The 23,663-nt window shown below is 37.5% G+C and overlaps 2 protein-coding genes across 2 annotated transcripts in view; one reads left to right on the top strand and one right to left on the bottom strand.

Moving 5' to 3' along the window:
* The first annotated feature begins 135 nt into the window (after positions 1-135).
* LOC139944977 (uncharacterized) lies at positions 136-8,573 on the top strand. The gene is made up of 5 exons (XM_071942187.1): positions 136-279; positions 2,546-2,587; positions 3,353-3,614; positions 4,501-4,652; positions 4,936-8,573. The coding sequence occupies exons 1-5, from the start codon at positions 252-254 to the stop codon at positions 5,592-5,594; spliced, it is 1,143 nt and encodes a 380-aa protein (XP_071798288.1). The 5' UTR covers positions 136-251; the 3' UTR covers positions 5,595-8,573.
* A 987-nt stretch (positions 8,574-9,560) lies between these two features.
* LOC139944970 (pleckstrin homology domain-containing family H member 1-like) overlaps positions 9,561-23,663 on the bottom strand; it is a 98,119-nt gene continuing 84,016 nt past the window's right edge. The window contains 4 exon segments of the mRNA XM_071942173.1: positions 9,561-16,632; positions 21,252-21,401; positions 22,422-22,499; positions 23,438-23,567. Coding sequence (XP_071798274.1) covers positions 16,414-16,632; positions 21,252-21,401; positions 22,422-22,499; positions 23,438-23,567 — 577 coding nt within the window. The 3' untranslated portion in view covers positions 9,561-16,413.

Genomic DNA, 23,663 nt, shown 5'->3' with positions numbered 1-23,663 from the left:
GTCAACAATCTGCAGGATGCACGTGGAGAAGGTAATTGCGGGAACCAAGGAAATTCTGTGCGATCTCGCAAGTTGAGAGGTCAACTTACTCCATCCCATTACGTCATTTGAGGTCAAACTGTTGTCACAGTAATCACAAAATAGTCAGTTAGTATTATCGAAGGGCAAGGGGTGTACGTGTAGCCGCTCGTGTTTACGTTTTTGGTGATAAACAATGTGTCTTTATTAGCTTTTTGTTCTATCCGTGAAAGATGTCTTGCGGAGGAGTTGAAGTAAGAAGTGAGTAAAACTATCTTCAATCTTCAATCTTCAAACAAAGTTCAATGGTGGAATCCTTATTCAGCTATCTATTAGTATTACATGATTAGGCGTATAGCAAAGATGACCATGCAAACTGTCTGACTGTCATGATGACTGTGTAATGACGTGTTAATATCCTCCGATACCCCAAATCTGTTACAAATATTCCCGCAGGCACCTTTCCCGCCGCGTAACTTTTTGGGAAATGACATAATTTTTTGATTTCATTAAAGTATACAACATAATCTTCAATCTCCTGCAAAGATGGGACAAATCGTAGCCTTTCTGGTTGATATTTTAGATAACCTATATTTAATTTTAGTAGAAAATCTTACCTTTACTAGCCTAGACTAAACACAAAATATGCCTAGCTGAAATGGTTGATAAAAAAACTTAAAACACCCTGAAAGTTCTTTGCGTTTGTTGTCTGCTATACTTCACTACTTCAATTTAGGTTTATCGCAAATAGCAAAATATCAAGAGAGGGCGCTGTTGAACCCACACAAAGGTATAGGCATTGCATGCGCGAGTCGTAGAAACTGCATAGAAACCGCCCCATATTCCTTCCCACAATGCATTGGTTTCTGAATCGCGATAAACCTTATTACAAGATCATTTTTACATGACAACAGAGGGGATACAAAAAACTGAAAGATTGAAGTGGACGTGCGCCTCATCATAGTCATAGGCAAATTTCCAGAAATTACGATTTTATTGTAAATTGCACGTGGGTTAAAAAAAAACGCCCCAAAAACATCAGAAGCCTTTTATTGATAAAAAATACAATCATTTATTATTCATAATTTGTTACATGTATTAATACAATTAACTATGAAAAAACAGCGTTTTTGTGTTGTATAAGTATAACCATGATAACTAAGTTTTGTAATTTGATGGCTTCACCACAATTTGGGCCGGGTGTAAGATAGGGGTTCAGCTAATTAGCCTTGTAGAAACCCAACAATTGATGGGGTAAATAGTTATAACTGGCGGTTTTGGGCTTCATATTTTGTGTTTGGCCTTCATATTTTGTGTTTAGTCTAAAGGTAAGATTTTCTACTAAAATTATATATTATCTAAAATATCAACCAGAAAGGCTACGATTTGTCCCATCTTTGCAGGAGATTGAAGATTATGTTGTATTTTTTTGTATACTTTCATGAAAATTATGTAATTGCGTATTGTAAACAATAAGTTACGCGGCGGGAAAGGTGCCTGCGGGAAGATTTGCAACGCACAGATTTGGGGTATCGGAGGATACTCCTAGAACTATGACTCTGATCTGAGCATGACTATGATGTTTGTTCCGCTATCGTCTCCGTGTACGGGAGATGATAGCGGACGAAACTGAAATAGTTCTAGGAGTACCAAAACTGTAACTTTTGATGCAAAGTTGCAATACCTATAACAATTGTCAACAAAAAAAGTGTTTAAATTAAACATATTAAAAACTGAAAACTAGAAAAAAGTGGTTTGTACGTATAATACATTTAGTGTTTGGTGTTTGTTGGTTTGTTTTTGTCAGAAAACTTGAGGGTTGACCGACTCAAGGCAAGACAACTTGATGGTTCAGACAAATGGAATAAATGTTAAATATGTAGTCTTAACTACAAGATAACTCAATGGGAATAGTTGAATTGAACAAGTCAACAACTTGATGTGTATACTTTGTGTGATTTCAGATGCATATCCCTAGTAAAAGGCCTCATGCCTGAAGTAAATATTGTTTAAGTGAGAAATTACCTTCTCAAAAACTATTGTTACCAAGTAAGCTTTTATGCTAACAATTATTTTGAGACTTGATGCTGATGCCTGTCAAAAAAGGGTTCTGAACCTGTGAAACACTCATCAACATTTGTTTGTATAGGATTTGAGGCATTGCATGGTGAGGTATCATCAATGTATATTTGGTTTGCGGTAACACCATGTGTGTATCTACTTGCCAGGTAGAGTTTGTTCTTAGAGAACTGTCTTGCTTTATTCTACTGCCGCGGAGAAGATAATCGGAGGTTCGGGAGACTTCTCAGTTCTGAAAAGAACTGTCCTGCTTTTTAACTATTACCAGGGCGGATGGTATAGAAAATAGACTGGACTACTACTTTAGCTTATAGGATCGTAATTAACTGTACTGCCGCGGAGTCGGTTCTGAATTGATCTCAACGTTTCGACTAGCTTGCTCTAGTCATCTATGTATTATATTTTCCTGTTGTAATGTTTTAATACCATGTTTGAATTGTACTTTCAGACAGCTCCGGCACCAAGCATGATGGATATTTGAAGTATTACTGTGAGTATGCATTGTAAAAACAATTCCTATACCATACATAATTCATGACCGAGAGTTGAGTTCTTACTGGTCCATTCATCATCACGTGCCAGGTGCTATTTATGCTAAACGCGCACGCAAGTATTCACGCACATGGTACATGTGTATGACAAGTAGAATAGCGCCTGGGCACCTCGCGCACGCCTGAGCACCTCACGCGCTATTCTACTTGTCATGCGCTTTAGGATTGTGGTACTGTTTTGTACACACACGCTTGAACATCGCTCTAGCGACATTCAACACATGAGCAAACTTATCATGGTGCATTTTATTTCACAGTCGTCATTTTCCCTTGCTCCAAACAACTGAATATGTATGAAGTATAGTAAAACAAATATAACTTGGTTTATTTCGGGTGACTATAGTCGATATGAGCTCCCCTCGGTATTGGAAGTTTGTAAACTAGTTCCCTTGGCTTCGCCTCGGGAACTAGTTTGTCAACTTCCAATATCTCGGGAGTTAATATGACTCTAGAGTCACCCTCATCAAGCCATGTTACATGTGTATAGTATAATACTTCGCTCTTGTAAAAGCAAGGCTCTGTTTTTTAGTAATCTGATATTTTTCAGGGATGTCGAAGAACATAGATTTGATGCTGAGAGAATATTTAAAAAGCAAAAGCCAGAGCCAAAATCATGGTTTATTTTATGTTTTATAAGATGTCTCCCATCGTAAACTTGTTTCTCAACTAAATGATTAATCTCATCCCCCTTCCACACAACGTAGGTGGCTTTGTCTTTAAAGGCTGGAGCAAACGCTACTTCTGCCTCTTCAACGATGGTCAGATGGTCTATAAGTCCACACAGTCTAGCAGTAAAGCAAAGAAAGAATGGAATGTGAAATCACACTGTGAGAGTCTGAGGGTTGGACAGCAGTGTACACAGATTGCTCCCAGGCCTGAGACTGGAGCTAATATTCTTCATATCTTCACATTGACCATCGATAGGAAAAATCACTTCTTCCAAGCTGACAGTGAAGAACAACTTATGTAAGTACATGTACCAGTGTTGTAGCCCTGGTGGGCAGTGCTGGGCGGGTCTGCCAAGGACCCAAGGATCTGAGCAAAACAAATTGTGCCGCCTGGAACAGATTTCCTCTAAAACAAATCAAAATATGGTTCACTGTTTATAATCTGAGACACAGTCAATGACATGAATGATAAGGCGTATCTAATGTCACAGAGAAAGAAGACTGTCAAAATGCCATTCAACTTATTACATGGCTCCAACAACACAAACAGTTTGGAAACCTGCCATCATGCCTGAAGCTTGCACCTCAGCAATGATGGCCCAATAATTAAACATGAATTTTGTTGATCCTCTCACCCTTGGTGGACTACCAAACACATTGGATTTATTGGCCACCTCTAAAATTGCTCTAGCTACACTGGTTAGTCTACAACACTTGCCCCACTCTCAGGTACTTCAATGGTAGGGGAAAATGTTCATATTTATGTCCAAATAGGGGATCATTACCATGATCATTACCATTATCATTCACATTTGAGGAGAATTTTCCACAGGCCTGGAATGACACAGAGGCCCTGGACTCTGGAGGCCAGGGTCTATGTTGCTCGGGTCTTGGCATGACTTTAAGGTTTCTTATGAAGTGCCCTTTGCAGCATGAGAATGGCCTTGCCATCTCAAAGATGAAACTCCAGGCCTGTTTGCATTTAGGGGTAGAATATCAATGGTTATTCTGGCATGTGTTTTAGTTCAAATGCATGGTGTTGGGTTGTGCTGATGGCTGACTAGACTTCTTTGAGATAAAGTCATGCACGCTGCCATTTTATAGCTCTGTGGAGAATTTTAAACGGAACTAAAAAGTTCTGTTTAGGAAAATTAACAGAAAATGGAAATGTTTTTGTAATTTAGAGGCTGGTTGAAAGCTCTGTATGAAGTCAAAGGTGTACAACCTGGACCACCACAGGGGCAGCAGGGTGCCCAGGGGGCAATGCCTCAACCAGGAGGAGGGGCACCCATGCCTCAAGGGCCACCTCCAGCAGGATTCATGCCTAGTGTAGCAGGTAAGGTTCCAAAATTTTCCTTAAGAGTATGAAAAGTGGGATGGGTGGTGTCAGTAACAGTTTAGGGTAAAAACAAAGAAGAGTAGAACTAACATAGATTTTTGGGGGGCTGAAAAAAAGGAAAATGCAGCAGGAATTCAAATTGTCCATGCTGGTTTTGTTTGTGAGCATATAAATGCACAACAATACACTGACAAAAGGTGGCTCATGTACATGTATATAACGAAATTTTGCTTTGTTTATGTTTTAGAAATAATTGTTATTGTTTTATTTTACTTGACAGGTCAAGCCCCTCCACCGTATGCTCAAAATGTACAGCAACCTCCCCAGGGGTATGCACCCCCACCTCAGGGTTTCGCACCAGCACCCCAGGGTTATGCACCCCAACCCCAGGGTTATGCACAACCTCGGCCTCAGTACCCCCAGCAGACGGGTTACGCCCAGGGTTACCCCGCCCAGGGTTACCCCGCCCAACAACGAGTCATACACAATCAGCGCACTGTCTTTGTCAACCCGGCACCACCCAGTGATAGCTTTGCAACGGGCGTCTTGACTGGTGCAATGCTTGGTGGTTATGGCTATGGATGGGGTGGAGGTGGGTTGGGCTATGGTGTTGGGTTGGGCTACGGTGGTGGATTTGGTTATGGTGGTGGGTGGGGGCATCATCACCATCATGGCTTCCATGATCACCACCATCACCATGATCATCATTATGGTGGGCATGATATGCATGGGGGCGGTATGCATGACGGTCATGGTGGTGACATGGGCGGAGGTTACGGTGGTGATATGGGCGGTGATTATGGAGGGGACATGGGCGGGGGCGGAGATTTTGGTGGTGACATGGGCGGAGGTTTTGGTGGGGACATGGGCGGGGATTTTGGTGGGGACATGGGTGGGGATTTTGGTGGCGACATGGGTGGGGATTTTGGTGGGGAGTAGGCCGATTCAAATGACGATTCTGCAACCTGGCTATTTGAAGCTCATGGGATAAGCGAAATTGGCTTGTGTTTGGAACCCTTTTCCTTTATTGATATATGAATGGTTGTGAGTTTGGTCCACTTTGGGTACCAACAACATCTGCCATAGCATGATTACAAACTCACAAGCTACAAGTCAAATTTGGCATTGTGCAAAAAATTGTGAACGTTAAAGACAAAGTACTTAATATATAGTATAATTAATATTTAAGAAACCCAGTTTCGATCTGAAAGCTTACTGATTATCAAGTTCATATCAGCACCAATCTTTCAGACTACAACCAATTTTAGTTGCCCCAATTCAAAAAAGCTGGTATGATTGTGCCCCAAAACCCCTGCAGAATACAAGTAATGTACATCTTCAGTTTTACTGAAAAGGGTCACCTAATTTGATGAAACATTCTCAGGTTGGTTGTATGCTGTGTTTGTTGATGCTGTGTTTGTTGAAAACTAATTGGTGAAGAAAGAATGTACATGTATCCTGCCCAAAAAACAAAGTGTGTTGTATTAAAATCAGGGATGTGATTTCTTTCTTTTTAAACGAAATTCTGTTTTGTTTTTTTTTCCTAAAAAAAAATTTCTATATTTGTTTTTCATCCCTTTTAAAAAAGTTCAAATTCTAAAAGAAGTGGAGATACATGTACGTGTATAACCATATCACTTCACCCCAGACTGCAGAGTAGGGCTTTTAAAACCAAAGATAAATGTTTTAATGGAGCTTCATGCTCGCAAGTTTGCATGCAAGTTGTTTGAGCTCGCATGCTTTCCCGCTTTTTGCTCAGAGTTCTGTTTGTTTTCTCAACAGCGTATCACATCCCTGCTTTATTTTGTATAATTTCTTATTATCTACATCATCTTATGCTAAACTTATTGTACATATGAAATATCTTAAATGTACTTTTCAGTTTGTTCAGAAATTAAGTACTATTTTTTAAGAGATTTATTTCTGAAATGTTGTGTTTACATACTTTTAAATTGAGTATTATTTAAGCATTAAAACAAAACAATAACCTGCTTATTTATGCAATTGTAACTACATGTATTAACAAGTTATTGTATATTTTGTGTAACAATATTTGATATTGTTTATACTTAAAGTCTCTTTCACAAAAAGGGCTGCCTTTTAATGCAATATTTTCATTACTGCTCTGAGCTTACTTTTTATCCATTATTGATTTAGAAAAGTTACATCTGTTAAATAGTGTGTCTGTAGTTAAATGTGCAATACAATACTTAAAAAACACTACTCCTCAAAGTTCAATGACTAGTTAATGGCTTATTTTACATTTTAAAGTATAATTCCTGTACAAATGTCATTTCAAAAAGTATATTCCTCGCTCAGTGGCCCAAATGGAAGCAACATACCTGGGCCAATTTCCTAAAGCAAATTTATAAGCTTTCTAAAGCATAGAAACATCTTATGTAAAAAGTGTATTTCATAATCGATCCAAAAGATTTGACATCAGTTTGAATGTTTGGTGTTCTTGGTGAGGTTGTCGTATTTTCAAGCATAAGGAACAGTAACAAAATGCAAGTGTTCCCTTTTGGTACATTAGTATGTTCATGTGTTTCTAATGACAACCCTCATGCAAGAAAAGCCATACTCAAGCCCCCCTGTGGGCAACTGAGTGAGTGCGAGTGAGTAATGAATACGAGGGTTTCTTTAGTCTTTCCAAAACAGACTAGTTTCTTAGTATTAAAGAAAACTCATTTTGACCCTGCCATAAGATGTAAAGGAGAGTTATACAACTAAAGCCCGGTTCATACTTCCTGCGAATGCGATACGAATGTTGACGTCACAAATTTGCAACGAATAATTCGCAGCAGTTCAACTTTGCTCAACTCACTTGCGAATATCACTGTGAAAGAAGGGTTGTGACATCAAATTCACTTCGCATTCGCATTCGCAGGAAGTATGAACCGGACTTTATTAGTTTAAAACATATTAGGTTACAAATTATTGAGTTTTAAGTACTTTTTAAACAATTTTAACAAGAGGTATTGTTTATTTAATTTGTGTTAAAGGAACACATTGCCTTGGATCGGTCGAGTTGGTCTTTGAATAGCGTTTGTAACCCGTTTGTTATAAAATGCATATGGTTAGAGAGATGTTTTGCAAAGACCAACTCGACCGATCTAAGGCAACGTGTTCCTTTAACTGTGTATACTTTTGTCACATGTTTGTGTTCACTTTCAATATGCCCAAAATTTGTATAAAAACCTAAATTGTAAAAGGCTGACTAATATGTAGTGGTTTTTGCATCACATGTGTATATCTATTGCATGCCCAATAGCTTTTGGCTACTTCTGGCCCCAAAGCTGACGTACATTTGTGTAGTTTTACCAAAATCAGTTAATTTCATAATTCAAAAGCATTTCTTATGACAGAAACTTTTAAAACTGTAAAGACATAACTCTTTGAAAAATGTCCATAAAACCAAGTCAAATTGTTATACTTTGTTTCCATAACTTGTATAAAGGCACTGGGGTGGATTTCACAAAGTTAGGACTAGTCCTAACTTAGGACTAGTCCTAACTTAGGACTAGTCCTAGGAGATATTAAAAACGTATGGGTAGTCCTAAGTTAGGACGAGTAACTCGTCCTAAGTCCAGATAAGACTAGTCTTAACTCTTTGTGAAATCCAACCCTGGACACCTTTGGTAATTTTCAAAGACCAGTCTTCTTACTTGGTGTATCTCAACGTTATATGCATAAATTAACAAACCTGGGTAAATTTGAACTCGATTGGTCATCAAAGTTGGGAGATAAAATGGAAGAAAAAATACCCTTATACACGAGATAAATACCGTAATGTAAAATCTTAATAAAAATGAGCCAATTACCATGAAGACTTACCAAGGTCAAACAGACAATACACATCTTATTGTAGTGCTAGTACCAGTTGTTTATTTATTGTTTTGAGAGATAGAAATAAATGCAGATAAAAGTATAACTGTGGACTTACTTGGCGTGGACAATTATAAATCTAACAGGGGTGAGAGTGATTGTTGACAAAAAAGCCTGAAACTGTGATCCAGGTTTGAGAAGGTTTGGTGAAATGATAATTCAAATATCACCCTGGAGTTGTTTTATTTAATTCAAGAAGCTTCTGTGACCAGTATCTTAAGTACTAGTGAAGATCCATATATGAACTTGTAGAGAAGGTCCAATTTATTTTGAAATTACAGCACTTTGCCTCACCAGGCAGGTATAAAGAAAGTCTGAATTCGTACAAAAGTCTGACATTTCTCATCCTGGAACTAACCAAAATTAACACACAAACCCGTAAGAGCCAATTTCCTGCATACAAGCTTTTAAAGGCACTGGACACTATTGGTAATTACTCAAAATAATTGTTAGCATAAAAACATATTTGGTAAGAAGCAATGGAAAGCCGTTAGTATAAAATGTGAGTAACGGCTCCCTCTGAAGTAACATTGCTTTTGAAAAGAGGTAATTTCTCACTCAAATATTAAAATACTTCAGGCCTGAAATCCTTTTATTAGGCATCTGAAAGCACACAAATTTGTGCAACAATGGTGTTATTTCTTTCATTGTTCTCTTGCAATTTTCGATGACCAATCGAGTAAAAATGTTCACGAATATTGTTATTTTATGCATATGTTGGGATACACAAAGTGAGAATACTGGTCTTTGACAATTACCAAAAGTGTGCCTTTAAAGATATGGTGGGCATTTATTGTCTACGATGTACTCTACATAACAGCACATAGGAAATATGACTCCAAATGGCGCAGGCAAGATTTTTGTGGGTGAACAAAAAAGTGTCCAGTGCCTTTAAAGGCGCAGACCGTGACAAACAATTTTTTTCGAACAATGGGATTCATAACTGTGTTTTCCGTTGCTGCTGGATGTGTATTCGACTAAAGCCCGATTCATACTTCATGCGAAGCGATTTCGAGGTGAATTTGACGTCACAAGTCGTCTTTAGCAGCGATATTGGCAAATGAGTTGCTCAGAGTTGAACTGCTGCCAGTTATTCGTTGCGAATTTGTGACATCAACATTCGCTTCGCAATCATATTCGCAGGAAGTATCAATTATCAACTATCAAGTTATCAATTCCAAACTCTGGAGGGAAAAGGACCATTCATGAACACATTGTTTATGGTTAATGCATTTTCTTTTATTTCAGTGCAATAAAAACAAACAAATTAATTTCAACAAAACACAAATCATGATTAGCAAGGGTGCCAAATATGAGAATGAAAAAAAAACAAGATAACCCACACAACCTTGGAGAAACAATTGTTAAAAAAATTAAGGACTACAAAATAATAACAATCTACAGTATTAACTATACTTTGTATAATTAAGTTGCACCTTATACCGTTCTCTATCCTTTAATATTCTCTAAGCATGTCTACTTTTATAACAGATATCATCTTAGATAATATTTGTTTTCTTTAAATATGGCACATGACAATGTAAAGTATAGTAAACAATATTTCCTTGTTTATAAATCACAGCGGTAAAAATATGTACAAATTGACTTTGAGTCGTAACACTGTACACAATGAGCAGCCAGAAACGACTTAGTCTTAGTTAGGAATCTTGTACCTCCACAAAGTAACCAAGTATACACTGAGGGCTACATCTTGAAGGCTGCGTTTGATTAGCTTCCCCGGGGCGACCCCGCAGTGCTCATTCAGGTGAGCCCCTGATCACACTCACCCTCTCAGGGTGATGTCATGCACCTCGGGCCCGCCCCAAGTGACCCGTTCCACAAGCAGGGCATTTGGGGCTGACCCGGGTGAGCCTCTGAAATGACGTCAAAGATATTTGAACGTACTGGGGGCAGATTGGGGTGGACCCGGGGAAGCTAATCGAACGCATCCAATAACACTGTGGCGGGAAAGTAAAGCATCTACCCACCCTTCAGATTAACTAAAGTAACTGGCATACCTTGTGCAGGTAAAAAACATCTGTTACAACTTCAAAATAAACATTAGCAAATAGACGTAAACACAGTACTGGAAAAAGCATTAAAATATTTCAAACACAAGTTTACAAATTTTAGGGGATTGTCATTTTGCTCTTATTAATCTTAACAATAAGTCTTTGCACAAACATTTGCGTATAAAACATAAATACAATGCATACATATAACATAAGATAATTTCAGAAGTTTCTATTTCTACATATACAGTTGGAATAAACTGATTCATTAAGCTCCCCCTCTTACTGCATTGATGTTATGTGCGATTACTTGCCCAAAAGGCAGAGACTTTAAAACACCACTAAAAATGTAAACAACCTGCTGCAGTACGATTAGCTGCGTAGTGCAATGTGGTGTGCTGCCTTAATGATAGAGGGAGAGATGGAGACAGATGTAGGTCCATTACTGCAAGACCATTTCAAAGGTAGGTGGGGACGATCAATCTACCTGCAGTATAAATCTTTTACCCACACTTCTAATTCCACAATGGGGATTATTTCTATACAGTGATAAATGTTGGTACTAGGAAAGCACAAACAATCCAGAATGTACAAGTCTTGCTCTTATTCAAACACTTTGGGAGACATCTGGTTCCCACTTCAATTGCTTTCATGAATGAAGGGGGGGGGGGGGGCTCAAATCACACACTTAAACTATTTCCAACATTTGAATCTGAGCTAGCCATGCATGGTCTATTGTGAAGTACATGTATAGGTTGATCTAGATGTCAACTGCTGAGGTTAAGACAACTGATCATTAAACACGTTTAGTTAGATTTATTGATTGTGTCTGCAGTAAAACTCCATTCTACATAACTTACTAAGTATTTCTGAATGAGATGAGGTAGTCAACCAACAATGTAGATATGTGTCTGGATATGGTATGAAGAGTCAATAAATGTCTCATTTCCTGATTGAATTACTGAATTACATGTAAATGCAAATCAAAGCACTCTAATGTACAGATGAAAATTCTTTTCCATAATAAAGGTCTTGGCCATGCTGCCCCTTCGAAAGTTTCCCCACTGTCTTCTTTTAAATTTCCAATTGAACTGCCCTTTGAAAAATGAAAATGAACCTGTCCTCTCAAAGATAAAAGTCGAGGCCGATACTCTATGCCCACACAGACACAGATGACAATATTAAGCTCAGCATTCTGTGTGTAAACTTCTATGATAAAACCAAACCAAACCTCAGCTATACTACAAACAACATCAACATTGCAAACAAACATACAATATGCTGTACCTATATCTAGACCAATGTGCAGCTAAAATATGTAGCCATTGCACAGTATATTCATATGAGGCTTAATAACTAATTGCACAAAACCAAACAACAACTTAATCATGATTTCACAGTAGTACAAGATGGCAAGTATTTAGAAAAAAGGCACCCTCAACCACAAAAAACCCCTAGCAATATTCATAATAAATTACATGTGAATCCTTTTGACTAGCATTGCAAGTTTTATCACATCACCCAATGTGTTAAACCCAATCCCTTTAAAGTTGTTTCATATCTGGCAACAGACCCCAAAAGAAGGTCGGAAGAGCATTTTTTTTGTTTGCTAAAATGTGTTGCAACCACTAGTTTTGTATTCTTGGAATTAGTGGTTGTTCTGATTAGAAACAGGAGTGAATTGAATCATAAGGTTTTACACAGAGATGACAATAGAGTGCAACTATATTTCATAAGGCATTATGAAACCTCTGAATCTTCACAGAACCACCCGGTTTCTTCCTCATTACAACAGTATTGAGTAATGGGCTCAATATCACTCCACATCCCATTCACCTAATTTACTGCTAGTGTTTTCAGACACAGTCTTAGCCCGGTTCATACTTCCTGCGAATGCGAATGAGATACGAATTTTGACCTCACAAATTCGCAACAAATAATTTGCAAATTGATATGTGTTCAACTCGTGCGCAACATTCGCACCAAAAACTGGGCTGTGACATCAACCTTCGCTTCAAATTCCAAATTCGCAGGACGTATGAACCGAGCTCAACACTTGCTCTATTAAAAGCTTATTCAAAGCTTTAATAAAATGAAACACAACAGAATAATAACCGCGTGACCTGAATGGCAAATCTGATCAATATTACACCATTATCTGATCTTGTGACAGCTTTCATTTTGCATTCCAGTGTAAAAAAAAATAATCATAAATTTGTACCAAATGCTGAAATTCTTAAAAACGATTGATATTTAATACAAACAAAAAACCTAAATTTGTAAAAAAAAAAAACCTGTTTTTGTTTTCAGGGAACTCTGTTACAACGTATAAACTGTAACAGAATCGGTCTTTTTGTGTGAAAGTACATCATTGTTATTTGGAAGAGTAAATTCATTCCCCACATATATTCAATATAAACACCATACAACCAACCTGTGAACATTTCATCAAATTCAGTACTCACATTTTAGTGAAAATAGCAACAATTTTTACTTTTAGTGACAGATTTAAGTGTGATTTTGTGCACATGTAGGGTTTACTGTGAAGGCCAAATGACCTGTGAGTGCGTTTCACTGAATAAAGAAACATTTCACACAAACAAATGTTATTTGAGAATCATTTTTCGCAACGTTAATTCATGGAAGAAACCATGTAAAACGTTTTAACCCATTGCTGATTCATAAAGACTTCATAATGCCATGTAGGAGAATTTGTCATCCTCAATTTGATAGGTACTGTAAGTTAAACAGTATTAAATCCAATAAAAAATGCATGTAATGCGTTCAATGCAACAACCTATACATGTACATGTACTGTTATTGAAATGTTTGTAAAAAGGGCCTAGTCTTGCAGCATTACCAACAACTTGCTATCATTTCCAAAATATCTTGTGAAAGTTAAGTCTTTATAAAGCTGTCCCAATTAAACACAAATTAAGCAATCAAGTAATAATTAAGCAATAAATCCAAACAGTATACTACAACAATATAAAACAGTATTACAAATATGCCTTTACTTTGTACAATATTATATTTATAATCTTATGATACTATGATGTCAAATAGCATACTAACAGGGTTATTTATGTATAAACTATCAATGTCTACTTTATTATTCAAAGTATTGCACAAAACAACACATGCAGTGTTTTGGATCCCTTATAATGGGATAATAAAGTAACAAATAATCCCCCCCCCCATACCAACTAAAACTCATTTTCAAAAGGGGGACAATCGTCCCGGTGAAAGTATAGAGTTGAGCAAGTTTGGACAAGTCAACGTTGGTTAGTTGAGTCTAGTCACACAGGTAGATCCAGCCCCCCAGGGTCAATTTCACAAAGAGTTAGGACTAGTCCTAACTTAGGACTACTAGTCCTACCTTAGGACTAGTCCTGGGAGATGTTAAAAACATACGGCAAGTCTCAACTCTTTATGAAATCCACCCCTGGTTGATTTGCTGGCTTCTCTAGTTAATAAGAGTAAAGCCAACTTGCAAAACATAAAGTTTGAGAATTTTAGATTTGTACAGGCCTTGATGAAACCATGTCCTATTCAATAACTTGATTGATTTGCTGGGATCCTTCCTCACTCTAACAAAACCCAATATCATGGCAACTCAAAACCCAAACTATTGGACTCTGATTATGGTGGTATGCCTGATCCCATAAACAACATACTCAGTTAACCAATGCAGTCTTAAGTCTATTAGATTCAAACAGTTAGATTTTAATGGTTTGAGAGTGGCCAGAGTTATGTATTTCTACGGCTTACGATGCTCAGTAAGTCAAAGTCAGTCATCAAACTTGAACAAGATATGTTTGTACTATATTGTGAAGAACATTTGTACTATTTCCCAACCCTAGACCAAGCCTTATTGTCCGAACTTGCTCCCACCTACATAAATCAAGAACTGTAATGTTTTCCCAACCAACATGAACATGTCTAATTATTAATGATTTATATCATGGAATAATTTCATTAAACTGATATGTAGTCAAATTAATTCACTTTCCATCTTTTGAATCTGTTAAGGTATTCCTGTATTTGATACCCCACCCCAAATAACAAGAAAAATTTCAATCATAAACCCCTCATCCACCAACCTATAACCCTCCCTGGAGCCCATTGCATGGATGTCAAGCAACCATTAAGACCAATCTACACATCTTAAGTTGTTATCACTAAACTAAAAACATTGCCACAAAAACCCCACAAAACAACATCTATCCTACGCTTTCTGTCTCATCTAAACACAACCAAACATATAACGCAATGTCTCTATTTCCAACTAACCAATTTGTGAAGACACCAAAGGTAAATATATATCCTCATTTTTTTGTCTACATAAGGCAACCAGAAAACTAGTTTGAAAAAACCTTTCCCTTGTTTAACTCAGATCAATTCAATCACTTCTATTAAGCACCTCGGCTTGGCAATGATTGTTGACAAATAAAACCTCCCAGAGAGGAAACAAGTTACAGCCAAGTATGTGATATGAATCAATGGTTCATAACTGGGGCCAATTTCGTAGAGCTGCTTAAGCAAACATTTTTTTCTTAAGCACAAAAATAGCTCGTTTATTTTACACATGTTACTGGCCAAAATTTCATGCCATTTACATTGCTTGTGACTGGCATTTAGCTGTGGTTTACTTAGCATAACAATTTAGTGGAGTCTTGGCCAGTAATCTGATTTTAATGAGCAAGGATTTTTTAGCTTAAGCAAAATTTTGTACTAAAGCAGCTCTATGAAATTGGGCCCTGGTTTCAATTAAGCAAACAATTGCCATGGTTTGTAATAAGCAGCTCCTTGTACCCGAGTAATATGCCTGTGATTCATATTTGTTTTACTAAACCTCTTCATTCTCTACTATGACACCATTGAGCCTGGCAAACAAAACATGGATTGACATTACCATGATTACCTGTGCCAATCTGATAGTAGCTAGGGCAATCAGTTGTGCACACATTTGCAAATCCGTTACTCTTAAAATTTGGGTGCTGGGCCAAGAGGTACAAGTTAAATGCCTTTATAAAACTGAAATTATGACAAACTACTTTCCGGACAAAGGTTACACGATTCAATAGTGAAAACCATACTTGAACAAACGCCAGTTCTAACTGGTATCTAAAGGAGGTAGGTCATCAACTTGAATACCCATAATCCTTTTCTCTCCTGGGTCTTGACTTATGTTAAAACAGGACAGTCGTGATTTTTGTTCCAATGCTCAATGCATACAGCATAACAGAGGGTAAAGCCTGGTTCATACTTCCTGCGGATGCAAAGCGAATTTTCACGTCACAGGGCTGTTTTCACATTGAATGTTTCGCAGGAGCACAAGTCAACAGATGCAAATTAATTGCTGCAAATTTGTGACATCAAAGACTGGTATCGCATTCGCATTCGCAGGAAGTATGAAGTAAAAGTATTCAAGCAACTATGTAAGTAATATGTATACCGGAAACCTTATACAGGCGTCATGGCATGGTGGGGAGGGAGGGTGGATTACTAAGAGAGAAGGAGCATCTTCAAAACTCAGAACAATCTTGTTGTAATTAGAACATTCTACTCAGAAACACTGGTACTTGACAGGAGCAACCAAGGTTCCTACCAAGAACACAACTGCTCCTATAACAGGAACAGTTGATGTTCATACGCAAGTTCCTTGTTCATCTCGAACATTCCTAAATAGGAATGTTACCTCCTTGCATAAAGACCTAGGGCCGATTTCACAAAGAGTTAGATATTAAAAACTTAAGGCTAGTCAAGTCTAGATAAGACTAGTCTTTACTCTTTGTAAAATCCACCCCAGAGACCGTTCCGAGCTTTCCTGAGTTTGTAGATGCTTCATGAAGAGAGATTTAAACAATCCTGCTCCCGCCGACAACAATTGGTCCAGTGGAGCTCTCAAGGTCCCATACCTTGGTGGTGGCACATGAGGTGGAGCCGCCGCTACCGGTGGAAGAGGAGGTGGTGGTATCAAGAGGGGCTGTAGAGTCACTGGTGGGTTTGTATGTCAGGCCTTCTTGCTTGACGATGGCGTTGATGTAACTGGCTATCAGTAATGTGATCTCAAGGACCTGGTGGGGCAGGAGCGAAGCAAAGAAATCTGATTGATGATGAGGGAAATATTAAGTAGGATTTGAAACTTTGCAAGGTGGGAGTATAATTAGGTGAGGTTTGTGGCAGCACCATGTGTAAATCTCTTTTTGAGTAGTGTTGGTTCTGAAAAAAACCGGTGGTTGATAACTCAATGATTCAATCAGTAGGTATGTGACAAAAAAATTGAAGTTGCAGAAGAGCTTATAAGTTTAGTATCACTGGAAAGCCCTTACCAATAGCTTTCCAATGATGCAAAGAACTTTGCTCTATGACTATGAAAAAAAAAGTTATGGCCATTTAAGTGGCGTGAATTTGGGATAATTGCGGCCATCGTCTTAATGGTAAACTATATAGGGCAAAGGATTTGAGCTGTGACCGCGCAGACCCATTTTCGGGCAATTTTCAAGCCGAAGCCCAAAGTCCGTAGCTTTCTTATTTTGGGGTCCTTTTTAACAAACTTTGTGTCATTGTAAAGCTAAAACAATGCTCAATAAGGCCAAGACAATGGTTTGTTAATTTGGGGCAGGTGTTGGGGAGTATATCTGTTTGTGTTAAGACAGGAAAAGAAAAAAAAAAAAAAAAAAAAAATTCCATGTGTACAAAAATCAATGCATTACAAAAGTGTCCTCATTCACAATCTCTTAGAGTGCAAATAATGGCAAACAAGGACATCAAAATAAAAGCTTACTACATGTAGAAATAATCAACACAATGCTCAGAGGTTAGTTTCTTAGCAGATAACCAAGTCGTCACAAACAAAGTCTGCAGCCAGAGCAAACTTAGTGACGTCATAATCTATTGCATCCTCATATGTTTCATCTACTGACCAGTACCCAATCCTGTAACAATAACCATTTCCCTTTCTTGTTTTCAGCTTTTCCACTTTCCCTTAGAAGGTTGTCTTTGAAGCTGTGTGTTCATCGTACCAGGAGTGGCTAATCTTACGCCCAACAATGGTTTCTATGAGGATGTCTTTTAGGACTGAATGAGCAATATGGTTAATCCATATAACTTTCAGAATTTTTTCCAAAAAGAAAAGAAAGAAATAAAAAATTGGGTGTGGGCATAAACAAAAACAGAGTTTCTTTTTTTAGGGCAACCCCCCCCCCCCCCCCGAAATTCCATTTTAAAACAGAGCAATCACATCCCTGTAAATGGCTATACTATATATCATATTACAATTTTTGTAAATGTGTGTAACACATCCTACCCTTTTTGATAAACTAATAAACAATATGATAAACTTTCCAAAATCAGGTGACCAAAAAAAAAATTAATATCAATAATAATAAAATTATTTTACAAGGAACTACTTAAAATCGTGGAAGTTTTTCTCTTTTTAGCCCTTACTCTTAGGTCTACAGGAATTTATTATCCTGGATCAAATCAAAATAATATTTAAGAAGTTAATCACTGATACTGGACTGGTAACCTTTAAAAAAGGGCCATGAAAAACGAAAGTAAGATAGCTATGTTTTGTAAACACTGAGCATCAGCCAATCAGAGCGCTTCATACCAGTCATGTGACCTGCATAGACAGTTTCATTCATAAATTTGGTGAGCAGGGTAGGCTTTTAAATCATCAATCATCAGCATTATCAAAGCTAAGTTTGCAAATATAATGTGAAAAATGACTTGTTGACACATAAAACCACATATTAAACCTAAAATTTGTGTATTTTGTCGATGTTTATTGGGTTTAAACAGATGTTTTATCGGACTGAAAATTCCATCTATTGACCTTTCACGTTACAATTCTCGGGATGACATCGGCGTTTGTAAATCTCAAAAAGGTGACTGCTTAAAACTCAATCTTCTTCAAATTTGGCCAAAAGGTAGAAAACAAGTACATCAATCACTTCTTGGGGTTTAATAAGCGATCCACTCACCTTTTTAGTAATTCATCAACGGTTTTGACGAACAAGATCAAACTTTTTTTTTATAGTAATTTTTTTTCAAAACTTTATGATGTCGCGTCCAGAAAATTTGGGGACGAGGTTAAAGCTGAATATGTCCTCTATGTGTAAAAAAAAAATCGACCGAGTACGATTAAAATAAAACCTCATAACGAAGTGTCAACAAAAGCAATACTCGGACGTGATCTATCCAAAAACGATTGAAGGTGACACGGACGCTACGGACGCCGCGGCCCATACAAATATACTGCAATGCACAGGATTGTCACATACCTACAATCAGTATGCTCTCATCGTTTTCAGGAGATAATAATAATAATAATAACTTTCGATTTATATAGCGCCTAATAACTAACACTTAATTCTCTAAGCGCTTTACATTAGCGCCCTAGTCATAGGGCCAATAACACCCCTTTTTATTGTTTCTCAGCTCCCTTGGGAGTATACAACCTGGGCAACAGTTTATATCCCTCCAAAAGCTTTTTCATTCACAATATCAACCTCTACCCTCGCAGGTACCTATTTATTCCCCTGGGTGAAGAGAAGCAATTATAGTAAAGTATCTTGCTCAAGGACACAAGTGTCACGACCGGGATTCGAACCCACACTCCGGTGAAAACGCACCAGAACTTGAATTCGATGCTCTTAACCACTCGGCCATGACACTGAGGGAAATATTTCAAATTGGAAGCTAAAATATAGTATAATTTAGAATAAATGTTGAACATGAACATAACGATGAACCTGATTATCTTATGTAAATAAACTGTTATTACTAGGCTTAGGACCACTAGTCAATCTCAAGGTTCAAGGTGCAAGGTTCGTTTATCTTCAACAATATCAAAACAAAAAGACACTATCACTAAAAAAAATCAGTACAAAGAATAATAATAACAAGTTCTTATATAGAGCATTTGAAAATAACCGTATCAATACGCTTTTAGTGCCCTGGTCATTGGGCCAATAACAATCTTGAATTTGCTCCCTGTGGAGTGCACAACCCCATTCAGGGAGTACAAATGTTATCTCTATCAGACATGAATACTGGTGTAAATTAATTTACAGCTGACTAACAGATTCATGCGCCAAGCAATCATGAAGATCAAACTGTCACGAAATCCCCAAGATAGTCCTAAAAATTTGTCAGAGGATGTTTTCCTTCCATTGAATTATAGAGTTTGGCGTCTCTTTATTTACATTGGAGAAAAAGAGATTAGTTATAAGTTATTGTGAACATTATTTGGACCGATGGGCATTATCAAACTGGAAAACAACATGACAACTTTCTACTGGATTGAAACTGGGTATCACTTCTTATCAGTGAGAGGGATGCTGTATGAGACTTCAGGAAACCCTGCAACTAAATAAATCTGATCAGACTCATGAAAACATCGGAATGATCAATGACACTAGAGAAACCATGAACTTGTGGCATTTCATAACATGAATAATGTAGTCCCTGTGTGTCATGTTTATCATGATAATCATAATTTATTGATGTGACAGGAATTGAAAAGTTATTGCTGATAAGCAGATCTTAAGCAATCAGGAAAAGTTGGCATCGTTCAAACCTCATGACACATGAAAAAAATGGAATAATATATTCAAGCGGATATTTTGAAAACTGCAATAAAAAGAAAATAAATTAAATGTAAGCTGAGTGAGTTCTCGTTACCAGGGTCCAATTTCAGAGCTGCTTAAGCAGAAAATATTGCTTAACACTTTTCTGCTTAGCAGAAATAAGCAGGATACCAGTCAAAGATTGTTCATGTGGCATGATATTTTGCCTAGTAACCTCATTCTCTTAAGCATAATTTTGTTGTGCTGAGCTACTTTTTGTGCTTAAGCAGCTCCCTGAAATTTGGCCCAAGACTTGACTACTTTTGTGAGGCAGCCATCTGTTTCTCCTATTTCAAATCTGTGTAACCAGAGTTAAGCCGTGTCCCAATTAACGGCTACGGCTATAATTGAATTGTCACATCATCATGCCTTGAAGTATAGAACACCCTCAGCGACACCCTTGTCAACAGTCATAGCCGTAGCCACCAATTCAGATCTGCACTGACACTTTGGAATGGTTCACCATCAGACATTCAATTAATACAGTCTCTTTCGGTTTTAAGGCTAAGCTTAAGACTTTTCAAACAAGCTTTTGGCTAATTTGTTATTTTATGTGTAACATTGTTGTTATTTTTTTACTCTTTGCTGTTTTTCTGGATTGTGCTGATTTTTATGCTGTTGTAGATTTTTGTAATGCGCATTTAAATATTTTATGGTGAAATGCGCCCAATAAATGTGGTTTGTACTCTGTTTTCATGAAGTATGGAAATAAATATAATTTTGAATGAATGAATGAATTATTATTAGCCTAAAGCCCGGTTCATACATGTACTGCGAATTTTGACATCACAAATTCACAATGAATGATTTTCTTCAGTTGACTTGCGCTGAACTCCTGCAGCGAAAACAGCCATGTGACCTCAAAATTCACATCACATTCGCATTCACAGAAAGTATAAACCTTATTAAGGCTGGTAGGGCCAATTAGTCTGGACCCTTCTTGGCACGAGTAAATATCTGTGTCATTAGTGCTATTGTACACAGGGTGGTGTACCAGCTCAATTTTTCAGTCTTCAGCAAAAATCAATGAGTAATTCAGCGGTGAATATTTCTACAAGTACCTTTGTTTTAGTCATAGAGAAGAGTAGTTTTTCTGTTCCCTGTTCTCGTAGCACCTCTTTTGTCACTGATCGGCTAAGCACTATCATGAAGTCATCTCTGCAACCGCCAAATGTGACCATGGACTGAAACGTGTGTTTAGCGAGCTCTTGCTGCAAATAAATCAATGAATTAACAAAATGAAAAAATACACTGGAAGGGTTTAAACATTCCCATAATTCATATTGCTTATGTTTCCGGGTTTTATTTTATTTTAAAACAACATAAATCGGTTGAAATTAGTATTTTAGTATGCGTTCATACACATGCTTATTTTGGTTATGGTAATCCAAATAATTACCGGTGATTTGTAGAGTCTTCAAATGTCATTTTCTCGACTCTGACAATATTTCAGACAGAAACATTTTTTTTTAGCTGGCTTACTACTGGTACGAAACTAGAAGTTAAAAGTAATAGAACATGATTGAAACTAATATCTTTTTTGTTTTAGATCACCATATGTTTTGATTTGACTACATTACAAAAACCCAGAACTTTAAATACAATTGGTTTTCAGAAAAATAATGAAACTATGGATATCAGCACACTTTACAGCACACCATGTACAGATGTACGTCATCTCATGTATGAATGATCAAAATGGTTCTTTACTAGAACCATTATCAAGAACCGTATAAGTTTGTTAAATGTTTCAACTAACCTGCTCTGATTAATTAATTCATTGGACACATACAAAAATCTAAGAGCCATATCTCTAAAATGTTTGTGATTGACAGTAACTTTGTGGCGTGTCATGGCCTACCGGTGAAGAGCACCGTTTTCAAGCTCTGGTGTTTGATCAGTAGAGTGTGGGTTCGAATCCTGGTGGTGAAACTTGTGTCCTTAAGCAAGACACTGAAGCATGATTGCTTCAAAAAATTGGGGAGGTACATGTTGTGCTTTCTGCTCTACCAGCCAGGCTTCTGATGGATGATACTCAAGCCTACATCCGTATATGGACTGTAAGGGGGTAACCCTGTTTCAGCCTCAGGAGTAGGTGGCAACGGCCCCTGCAAAATTGGTAGATTGTAGCCCACACCTTGAGGTGGCCTTCACTTCAGGCCTTGTGTGTCTGGCAACTTGCATACAAAAAAAACATATAAACAAAAATAAAACTTGAGTTGGGTACTTACCAGTGTGTGATAGTTGAGCATGCTTACACCCCCATCTTGCACAGCGAGCCAAACCTTCTCCTGTTTACCAAACTTGCACTGAAAACGGAAATATCATGCCATATTTAATGATAGACATAAACCTCATAGATACAAATCAAATTTAATTTCCTTTTTGGATTACATAAAGTGCCCATTACTTGACATCAGCCAATTACCCTGATAGATGACATTTCATAAACATGATAAAATGGAAGATTTTTTCCTCTTCTATTTCCCCCTTTTTTTCCGGCATGTGGGAATTAAAATGTTGCACTACATCGTTAGCTCCAAACCAGATACTAAGTTTAAAAGTTTGTGAGCCAAACTGTGATAAGTTCAGTGGTGAATCAATGGCAATGGCTTCCCTTCTTTTAGTTTTGATCCTGGTGACCCTTGAAATATTGCAATGGCCAAAGATAACTTCCCATTGGGGAACGTATTTGACCACATTGTAATTGTAATTTGGTAACTGTCAAAGACCAGTATTATCACTTGGTGTGTCCCAGCATGCAAAAAATAAAAAATCTGTGAAAATTTTGACACAATTGGTCATCGAAGTTGCAAGGGAATAATACAAGAAAAAAACACCCTTTTGTACAATTGTGTTCTTTCAGATGCCTGAAAAAGACTTCAGGCATGAAGTCTTTTTTGATATTTGAGTGAGAAGTTACCTCTTTCTCACAAACTATGTTACTTCAGAGGGAGGCGCTTCTCAAAGTGTTGTATATACATGTACAATCAACAGGTCTCCATTGCTCGTTACCAAGTAAGTTTTTATGCTAACCATTATTTTGAGTAGTTATCAAGATCTATAGATGAGTAGACCTGATGCATTGACGTCATCATTGACTGCCTCTGTTTGAACTCTAGCTGAGGATGCCCTACCCAATTGACCTCATGAAAGGTATATTGGGTCAATAGGTTGATGAACCGAAAGAATGAATGATGACAACTGAAAGTAATTTGAAAGAGGGCAGCATGTTTAGACTTCTTACCTTAGCTGGAAAGAGCTTTGCTCCAAACAGCGGCCATTTTCTTGTGACAGTTAAGTAGATACGGACACAGTCTTGAGGGGTACGGCCTTTGAGGACGCACCATTTCTGGGCCAAGCTATGCTTCAGAGACCTGAAAAGTTTAATGCATCAAATGATTTAAAGACTCAAATCCCAACCAACAGCAAAAGTTAATAATACAAATGGTTACTACTGAGTCTTCTAGTCC

The sequence above is a fragment of the Asterias amurensis genome, chromosome 1, assembly GCF_032118995.1.
Source record: "Asterias amurensis chromosome 1, ASM3211899v1".
NCBI classification, from domain to species: domain Eukaryota; kingdom Metazoa; phylum Echinodermata; class Asteroidea; order Forcipulatida; family Asteriidae; genus Asterias; species Asterias amurensis.
Note: the sequence above shows the minus strand (reverse complement) of the source record. Positions and strands in the feature narration are given on the sequence as shown.